This window comes from Chiloscyllium plagiosum, chromosome 40 (genome assembly GCF_004010195.1).
Source record: "Chiloscyllium plagiosum isolate BGI_BamShark_2017 chromosome 40, ASM401019v2, whole genome shotgun sequence".
Taxonomy (NCBI): domain Eukaryota; kingdom Metazoa; phylum Chordata; class Chondrichthyes; order Orectolobiformes; family Hemiscylliidae; genus Chiloscyllium; species Chiloscyllium plagiosum.
Window position 1 is genome coordinate 14,876,849 of NC_057749.1, and position 10,218 is coordinate 14,887,066.

The 10,218-nt window shown below is 46.4% G+C and overlaps 1 protein-coding gene across 1 annotated transcript in view; it reads left to right on the top strand.

Annotated features, from left to right (window-relative positions):
• The window catches only part of LOC122542551 (SH2 domain-containing adapter protein F-like), a 149,966-nt gene extending 140,097 nt beyond the window's left edge, over nucleotides 1-9,869 (top strand). Inside the window, exon 5 of the mRNA XM_043680419.1 lies at nucleotides 9,694-9,869. Coding sequence (XP_043536354.1) covers nucleotides 9,694-9,869 — 176 coding nt within the window. The remainder of the gene's footprint in view (nucleotides 1-9,693) is intronic.
• Nucleotides 9,870-10,218: the final 349 nt, after the last annotated feature.

The following is a 10,218-nucleotide window of genomic DNA, read 5'->3' on the forward strand; positions in this document are numbered from 1 at the left end:
CTCATTCACTAATGTCCTTCAGGGAAGGAAATCTGCCATCCTTACCCAGTCTGGCCGACAGTGACTCCAGACCCGCAGCCAGTGAGAGCTGGTGGAATTCAAATTCTATTATTAGATAATAAAATAATTCAAAGCTGATCAACGATGGTGACCATGATCATGATCATCGTCATTAAGTCATACAGCACGAGAAACAAAGCCCTTGGTCCAACCAGTCTGTGCCGACTGTAATCCCAAGCTAAACCAGTCCCACCTGCCTGCTCCTGGCCCATATCCCTCCAAACCTTTCCTCTTCATGTACTTATCCAAATGTCTTTTAAACACTCTAACTGTGCGCACACCCACCACTTCCTCAGGAAGTTCATTCCACACATGAACTACCCTCTGTGTTTAAAAAAAAAAAGTCCCCTAGTCTTGAAATCCCCCACCCTAGGGAAAGGACAACTACCATTAACTCTATCCAAACCCCTCATATTATTTTATAAACTTCTATAAGGTCGCCTCTCAAACTCCTACGCTCCATTAAAAAAAAGTCCCAATCTATCCAGCCTTTTTAATAACTCAAACCTTCCATACCCAGCAACATCCTGGTAAAGCTCTTCTGAACCTCCTTTGGTCATCAGTTCTTTGTAAAATCTCATCTGGTTCACTAACATCCTTTAGGGAAGGAAATCCACCATCCTTACCTGGCTTGGCCTAGATGTGACTCCAGACCCACAGCAATGTGGTTGACTCTTAATTGCCATCTGATTAGTGACAGGCAGTAAATGGCCCAGCCAGTGATGCCCACATCTCTGAACAAGTTAAAGAAATATTGACTATGGGAGCAATATCTTGCACAGACACCCACACCCCAGAACTGCTCAGTAACCTTTGGGCAAGCCTTCTTTCCAGAGGGCTGGGCCATGGGCCTCCTTTCAATGGGTCCATGCTTTTCGGGAAGACCCTTGCCTACTGGATAATGGTTGACCAGGGGGTGCTGTCTGGCTCTTTGGTGCTGCCGGCTGGTTTTTGGACAGTCAACCTGTTCAATCTTGTTACTCATGCACTTCCATTGTCAACATGTCCTGGTGTGAGATTGTAAACTGAGATCTCCTAGCCCAGAGGTAGAGACAGTACCCACTGTACCACAAGATCTCCCATCAGGGCTGTGTATTTGGTAACCATTCACCCCTGGGAGTGGTGACTGAAAGCAGAATGATCAGATGAGAATAAGGAACAGACGGTTCACGTAATTCCCTCTGAAATGAAAGGAACTGGTGATTTACCAGTGAAGGATGTGTTCTGTAACATTTTTATCTGAGGGAATAGAGAATGTAGGAAGTCTAGGGTAAGACATTTGGAGTTTATTAATTCATTCACAGGATGTGGGTATTGGTGGCTAGGCTGACTCTAATTGGTCTGGTGAAGATGACAGGCAGTTGCCTTTAATTTATCCTTGTACAGGATCACAGAATTTATTACAGTACGGAAAGAGACTATTCAGCCCGTCATGTCTGGACCAACTCTAGTGACAATCTTGTGCCTTGTCCCATATCCCTGCCTGATATTACAACCTAAAAAAAACCACACATCTAGTGTCCTTTGGAATGCTTCAATTGAATAGTATAATAGTTCGAATTGTACCTCTCAATTATACCTTTATTTAAAAAGAAAGAGGTATAAAACTGGCAATAATGGACCAGTTAGCTTAATGCTTAGTATTTGGAAAATCAGTCTGTTAGAAAGGATGTAATTACAGAGCATTGAGAAATACATCATAAAATCAAATAAAATCAACTTGGCTTCATAACAGGGAAGAGTGTATGTGTGCGTCTCTCTCTGTGCATCTCCCTCTGTTGATGTGTGTCACACCATCTTGTGTATGTATGTTTCTATGTCTGTGAGTTTTTTTCTCTCTTTCTATCTGTGTGTTTCTGACTGCATCTCTCTCTCTGTCAGTGTCACATTGTCTTGTGTATGTGTGTCTCTGTTTGCGTGTCCATGTGTGTGCCTCTCTTTGTGTACCTGTGTGCCTTTGTCTGCGTTTCTGTCTGTCTGTCTCTGTTGCTGATTTCAGGCAGTGAAGTAATCACTGTTTGACTCAGAGATAATTCTCTGTGAAAATTAGTGGATGGGCTTGGAGTCATAGACTAATAGAGATATACAGCATGGAAAAAGACCCTTTGGTCCAACTCGTCCATGCTGACCAGATATCCCAACCTAATCTAGTCCCATTTGCCAGCACTTGGTCCATATCCCTACAAGCCCTTCCTATTCATGTACCAAATCAGATGCCTTTTAAATGCCGTAATTGTGTCAGACTTCACTACTTTCTTTGGCAGCTCATTCTATATACATACAACTCTCTGTGTGAAAATGTTGTCCTTTAGGCCCCTTTGAAATCTTTCCCCTCTCATCCTGAACCTATGCCCTCTAGTTCTGGACTCCCCCACCCCAGGGAAAAAACCTTGTTTATTCACCCTGTCTGTGCCCTTCATGATTTTATAAACCTCTATAAGGTCACCCCTTAGTCTCTGATGCTCCAGGGAAAACAGCCCCAGCTTCTCCCTAGAGCTCAAGTTCTCCAGACTGGATGGTATTGGGAACCTATGGATTATCCGGCAGAGGAGGAGGGATGGTGATGAAAATCTGGAGCAGAGCAGTGGTGGATAAGAGGAAAAGGAAGGGGAGGGGAAGGAATAAGGGGACTAGGGGTGTATAAGAGGGCAATGGAGAAGGAATGGGCAAAGTAAAAAAAAGACATTTAGAAGAAGGGAGGGCAGAGCTGAGAAACATTAGCCCGAGCATGAAGTACATAAAAATTCCATTCAGCACATTTAATCAGAAAAAGGCAGTGAGTCTCACAAAGAGACCGTGCAGACTCCAGTAAAGCCCAGGATCTCATCCCATTAACTAAAATGTCAGCGTGATGGGGTCCTGGCCTGATGTTCAAACCATTCAAAGCCCAGCCCTTCTGGCTGATGATATCATCTGAGCACTCAAACGGATTAAATCACCTTGTCCTCTCTCTCCATGACTCCGTGCTTTCCATATCCACTTACCCACAGCAGCCAGCGCGCAGACTGGGAAACAGAGTTGAGAGCATTGAGCGGGCACCTTCTTACTGCGTTCAGATCAAAACATCATGGTGAAATTTTACAAAAACACACAGGAGACCAGCAAGCTGATCCTGACTGCAATAATTGGAGGGAAAGCAGCAAACGTCTTGACAGAATTGCACAAGATCAGCAAGCTCTGTCTGTCAGCGTCTGAAAGGACATGAGAAACAAAAGGTTCCATTTAACTAGGTCTGCACACAAACCCACAACATTCCAGCCTGAGTTAGTGGTGGAGACAGAGACTCTGAACTCTTTCTGGATCAGCACTTTAAATACAGTAAACTGAAGGGCTATGGGCTGTGTGCAGGAAGATGGGATTAGAAAGGACAGCTGAGTGTCTATAGGGTTGGCATGGACAAGATGGACCGAATGACGCCCTTTGGAGCTGTATTATTTCTGCGGTTTACAGCTGGTGAAGTTACTGACGAAATGCTGTTGCTGTTGTAAGGCAGCGACCGAGTTGTACACAGCAAGATCCCACAAATGATGATGGGCTAGTGACCAGATAATCTGTTTTAGGGCAAATCACTAACTGAGTCACAGCTTTGTGGATGATCTCCAGGCAGAGCTTTGTATCCCAGTGAGGAGCCCGTAGACGTTGGCACCTCACCTCCCACCTCCTAGGGCCCTTCCAGCACTGCAGGGACCTTCCCAGTCCTCAGTGACCTTCCCCTTTGCAATCTGAGACAAAAGTTTCCCATTGGGATTTATTCAAAAGATGCACATCAAATGAATTCTGATCGGATGATCTGCTCTTTCTATTGGCGTCACGGATCTTGCGAAATGTCCTTCACATCAGAAGTGATCAACCTGCCAGAGAAATTCCAATTTTGGTGCTGTCCCAGACCTGGGAGTGTTTGATGGGGATGGTGTAGAGGGGGCTTTACTCAGTTTCCAGCTCTGTGCTGTCCCTGTCCTGGGAGTGTTTGATGGGGATGGTGTAGAGGGGGCTTTACTCAGTTTCCAGCTCTGTGTAGTCCCTGTCCTGGGAGTGTTTGATGGGGATGGTGTAGAGGGGTCTTTACTCTGTATATAACCCCATGCTGTCCCTGTCCTGGGAGTGTTTGATGGGGATGGTGTAGAGGGGGCTTTACCACTATCTAACCCCGTGCTGTCCCAGACCTGGGAGTGTTTGATGAAATAGCAGGGCTCTTCAGCTCATGTTCCTGACCTTGGTGATCAGAGAGGAGGATTTTATATCAAACTGGCTTTACTCTGTATCTAACCCCATGCTGTCCCTGTCCTGGGAGTCTTTGATGGGGATGGTGTAGAGGGAGCTTTACCAGTATCTAACCCCGTGCTGTCCCTATCCTGGGAGTGTTTGATGAAATAGCAGGGCTCTTCAGCTCATGTTCCTGACCTTGGTGATCAGAGAGGAGGATTTTATATCAAACTGGGGGTTCAGTCCAGCCACACTTCGGAAACAGAGCGTTAGTGAGGTGCAGCATTCTGAATGAATCCAATCTCCTCCCTAATCTGGCAAAGAAGCTGGTCGTGATTTCCTGAAGGTCTCAGTTCTCTGGCGGGAAGTGTTTTTCTGACCTGCAGGTTAATGATACCACTCTGCACAGTTCTCGTTCAATCTGTATTAGACTGATTCAACACAAAGGACCCTGACAATTCTTTCTCTCTCTTATCTGAGCTATGTGAAAGAAACTCATTAACCAGAAGGGTTCAATAACCGTGAGTCAGGGACAGGCAGCTTCATAGTATCGTATGGAAAATAAGCACACACTCAGGCTGCTCTCGCACACTCACACCTGCTTACACACCATCTACACACACTGCTTACGCAATCATGTTCACTCCTGCTCACTCTGTCACATGCACTGTACACACACAGACGTGCTCCTGTGCATAAATGCACAATTGTACACACGTGCGCCTGGAGGCACACACACCCCCTCATGCTCACACCCACCTTCACATCCAGACAACCAGCAGGTGGGGTGACCCCATGCACACACTCGTTTGTACACACACATGAGGTTTATAAAATCATGAGGGGCATGGATAGGGTAAATAGACAAAGTCTTTTCCCTGGGATGGGGGAGTTCAGAACTAGGGAGCATAGGTTTAGGGTGAGAGGGGAAAGACATAAAAAGGAACTAAGGGACAACTTTTTCATGGGACATGTATGGAATAAGCTGCCAGAGGAAGTGGTGGAGGCTGGTACAATTAAAAGGCAACTGGATGGGTATATGAATAGGAAGGGTTTAGAGGGATGGGGGTAAATGCTGTCAAATGGGACTAGATTAATTTAGGATATTTGGTCAACATGGATGAATTGGACTGAAGGGTCTATTTCCGTGCTGTACATATCTATAACTCCACGACTGTATGAACATACACTCCAGAGAAACGACGAATACATCCCCTCCTTCCACAAAACCCTGTACTAAGGAAGACCGTGTCAATCTTCAGATGTGACTCCAGACCCACAGCAATGTGGTTGCCTCTTAACTGCCCTCTGGGAAATTAGAGATGGGCAATAGATGCTGGCTTGGCCACATCCCGTGAGTGAATAACACCAGCTCGCTCAGGAGGCCATTCTGCCTTACCCTCTCCCTAGTGATTTGAGGGATACTGGGGTTCATTTCCCACAGGCAGGACACTCCGTTTTGCATCAAGCCTAGGAGGCAGGTATTCAGACTGGCTTCAACGAGGGTCTTCCATAGAAACAGGAGCATGCTGTTCAGCCCCTCAAATTTGTTATGCTGTTAAATAAGATTGTTAAAAATCACACAACACCAGGTGATAGTCCAACAGGTTTATTTGAAAGTACTAGCTTTCGGAACGCTGCTCCTTCACCAGGTGTTCATCAGGAGCAGTGAACAGTGCCGTCACGTCGAATGATATCATGGTTTCACTCCTGTAAGATCGAGGTATGAATTTTCTTTTTCCCATTTCCCTCATGCTAACTGCCCAAAAGAGTGGAAGTTGTCTCAGGAGGGAGTTCAAGATAGGAGAATGCAGGAATCTTTTTAAAACCAATCAAGGCATTCGTCAGACCACAACTGGAATACTGTGAGCAGTTCTGGGTCCCTTATCTGAGGAAGGATACACTGGCATTGGAGACTATCCAGAGAAGGTTCACTCAGCTTATTCCAGCAATGGAGGCACTGTCTTCTGAGGACAGGTTGAGTAGGTTGGCCCTTACTCGCTGGAGGTTAGAAGGCTGGGAGGCAATCTTATTTAAATATATAGAGTTATTAGGAATCTTAATAAAGTAGGTAGGAAACGTTGTTTACTTTCATGAGAGAGACGAGGGGGAGGCTATGGCCTAGTGGTATTATCAATGGCCTGTAAATCCAGAGACACAGGTAATGTTCTGGGGACCTGGGTTTGAATCCTGCCGTAGCAGATGGTGGAGTGTGAATTCAATAAACATCTGGAATTAAGAATCTTCTGATGATCATGAATCCATTGTCGGAAAAGCCCAACTGGTTTACTTTCGGGAATGAAATCTGCCAGCCTTACCTGGTCAGACCTACATATGACTCCAGACCCACAGCAATGTGGTTGACTCTGAACTGCCCTCTGGGAAACTAGGGCTGAGCAATAAATACAGGCCTGGCCAGAGACACCCTCTTCTGTGAATAAAATTTTAAAAATCTCAGAGTAAGGGTTGAACTCCGAGATGAAGTATTTCATCACTCAGGGGGTAGTGAATCTGTGGAATTCTTTACCACCGAGGGCTTGAGAGGCTGGATTGTTAAGTATATTCAAGGTTGAGAGAGGATGATTAATCAAGGGTTCTGGAGAAAGGGCAGAAAAGTGGATTTGAGGCTTATCAGATCAGCCGAGATGGAGCAGACTAAATGGGCTGAATGGCCCTCTTCTGCTCTAACATCTTGTGGCCTAGCCTAACAGTTTGACAGTGCAATCACTGAGGTACAATGGAGGGAAAGGTAGGAGCATTTGGATCATCAAGAATTGCCTGAAAACTGGTTGAAGATGTTTGAGTCTTTCAGCAAGGCAGCATTTGGGGGGTCCTGGCAGAATTTTTCCATGAGTATGTGAGAATTGAGATACCTACAGGTAGGCATGACGCTGGACCCTACAGGCAGGGTTATGGGGGCACACCTCACAAACTGTGAACACATCCTGGCATCAACGTAATGTTCTGCACTCCCAACAAACAGAATTGTGTAACCACTTCCACAGACATCCACTCCCTCCACCACAGACACTCAGTAGCAGCAGTGTGTACTATCTGTACGATGCACTGCAGAAATTCACCAAAGATTCTCAGACAGCACCTTTCAAACCCACGACGACTTCCATCTATAAGGACAAGGGCAGCAGATACATGGGAGCACCACCTCCCCGCAAGTTCCCCTCCAAGCCACACACCATCCTGATTCGGAAATATATCGCTGTCCCTTCACTGTTGCTGGGTCAATATCCTGGAATTCCCTCCCTGAGGGCATTGTGGGTCGACCTACAGCACATGGACTGCAGCAGTTGAAGAAGACAGCTCACCCCACCTTCTCCAGGGGCAACTAGGGACGGATAATAAATAGTGACTCAGCCAGTGATGCCCATGAGAAATCAAAATAAATTTTAATGGGGAACCCAGGAATGTCAGGAACAGAGCAGTAATCTCCTGGAATTTAATTTCCTTCCCTGACAACTGATCTGATGTAGTTAGAGGTTGCTGTCTGATTGAGGGACGCTCAATGAATGGGTTGACATATCTCTGAAGCTGTTTTTATTACATGTCAATTGTTCTGACATGTTGAAGGCAATTTATCTTGAGTGCAGCATATTTTAAATTCCAGCTGTTGTGGGAGCACCTCCAGGACTCACCCAGTAACTATGCCTCTGACAAGATAGGGATTGCAAAAGTTTGGAATCAACTCCTCAGTCAGGTCTGACGCGATTGGGCACTTCACCCTAGCATCATAGGTTTGGGGCACACCTTCCATGGTCTCAATTACTAAAGGAGCCCAATAATAATTCTCATACGCCATCCCCCCCTCCCTCTCTCTCTCTCTCTCTCACCTCTGCCAATGCTCTCTGAGATCTCTGTGCTCCTCCGACTCTGTCCTGCTCTGCGTCTCCCTTACCCTCACACTCACATTATTTCAGATTTCCAACATCTGCAATTACTCGCTTGTAACTTTCACTACTTCTGGATGTCAGTCTCTCCAGGTTCCAATTTCTGCAATTCACTCCCTCAACCTCTCCAGCTCTCATTCTCCCTCCAATTCTGAGAGATCCCATCGATTGCCAGACTCAGAAACACCGAAAATAAATTAAGACCTGTGAATGAATATTCCATTTACAGACCATAAGACAAACGAAGAGGGGCTTAATATTGCAAGAGCCAAAAAAGAACTCCAATACAGTGACATCCAAGAAAGAAAATCTCAGTATTTCAATGAGTGGTTCAGTTGCAGAGATCTCTCTTAAAGGGAAAGTGGAAGACAGATTAAGTAGCTGGCTGGAGGATGTCACTGAGCGTTTGTAGATGAGTTACGGAGAATGTGAGAGGATGGCACAGGACAGACCAGAGTGACACACCATGACAGCAGATTCCCTGGAGGGAATGATTACAACCTGCAGCAGGAGACGTCTTGGTCAGATTTTAAGCAGACAACCAGATTTCAAAAGCCACTGAGCTTCCAGGTTTCTGAGGCGCACAGGACAGTGGGCAGACTCTCACTAAGGGGAGGGTCGGTGTGCAAAATGTCAAGCTGTTGAGTTCGCTCCGTCTGCACAGCACTAAAAGGTCTCGGGGTGTTCAGAAGAGAATAACAAGACAGGAATTGCCCATCACACATGTCAGATAGACAGGAGCGTGTCTTAAAGGATGAGAGCAGGGTGGAGAGAGGGAGTTCCAGAGCACAGAGCATAGTTACTAGTCATGATAATGGATGGATGGCAAGATATAGAGCAGGCCAGAGTCAGAGAAGCACTGAGATTCTGCACAGGGCTGGAGGAGGTTAGAAACCGGGACAGAGAGCAGCACACAAGGACAACTCAGGATTATTCGCAATGTGACTGGCATTTTCAGGTTAGGAGACTTAAACTCCAATCTGAAGGGGAAAGTGAGGGCTGCAGATGCTGGAGATCAGAGCTCTGCTCCTCGGATGCTGCCTGACCTGCTGTGCATTTCCAGCTCCACACTCTCGACTTTAAACTCCAATCTGTCTGCATAAGCAGATCCCAAAACCACATGATTTCACGCCAGCTCTGTCAGGCACACTGACACCACAGAATGATCCCAATTCTGACCTTTGACCTGTGCTGGATTGATTGACCCCAAAGTTGGAGAAGCCCTGGAGGACACTGCGATCGGTCTCCCAGCACACGTGTGTGTGTGTGTGTGTGTGTGTGTGTGTGTAAAACAGAGAAAGTGTCAGTAGTGAGCAGGGGCAGGATTAGTGAAGCATTCCGCAGTTTGACAGCAGCTGATATGGAGCAGGATCCATTGATCTTCTATCAGGGGACATCGGGCATCTTTGAGGGGCAAAGAGGGTTTGTATTTTTGTGTGTTGCCCCCTCGGTTGTTTTCTTCAGTTGGAGTGTTGCCTGCCCGACTGTTTGATTGGTGGAGTAAGCTCTCTGTGTTTCCGCCTCTCAGTTCAGTTCGATGGCGTCGACAAGAATTGGCCATCACCACCCAAGGAAGAGAAAGTCCGGCACCAGAACAGGCTTTCGGGATCCAACTTCAAATCTCTAAAACATCAAAGCCTGGAATTTAGTGGAGCGCTGGGGGAGAGAGTGGAGCCAAACCTGCCTCTCGGGAGTCAAACGTGAGTATTCGCTCATTCCATCATCGCCCATCAAACTCTCAAAGATTGCTTGGGCTGGTGTGGAGGGAGCTGGTCAGGCTGTAGCTTTGATAAGGTGTGTGTGTGTCTGTGTGTTTGTGCATGTGCGTGTGAGTGTGACTGTGTGTGTTTGTGTCTGTGTGACTATGTGTGTTTGTGCCTGTGTGACTGTATGTGTCTGTGACTGTGTGTGTTTGTGTCTGTGTCTGTGACTGTGTGTTTGTGCGTGTGGGTGTGAGTGTGACTGTGTGTCTGTGTCACTCTGTGTGTGTGTGCCTGTGTGTGTGACTGTGTGTTTGTGCATGTGCGTGTGGGTGTGACTGTGTGTCTGTATC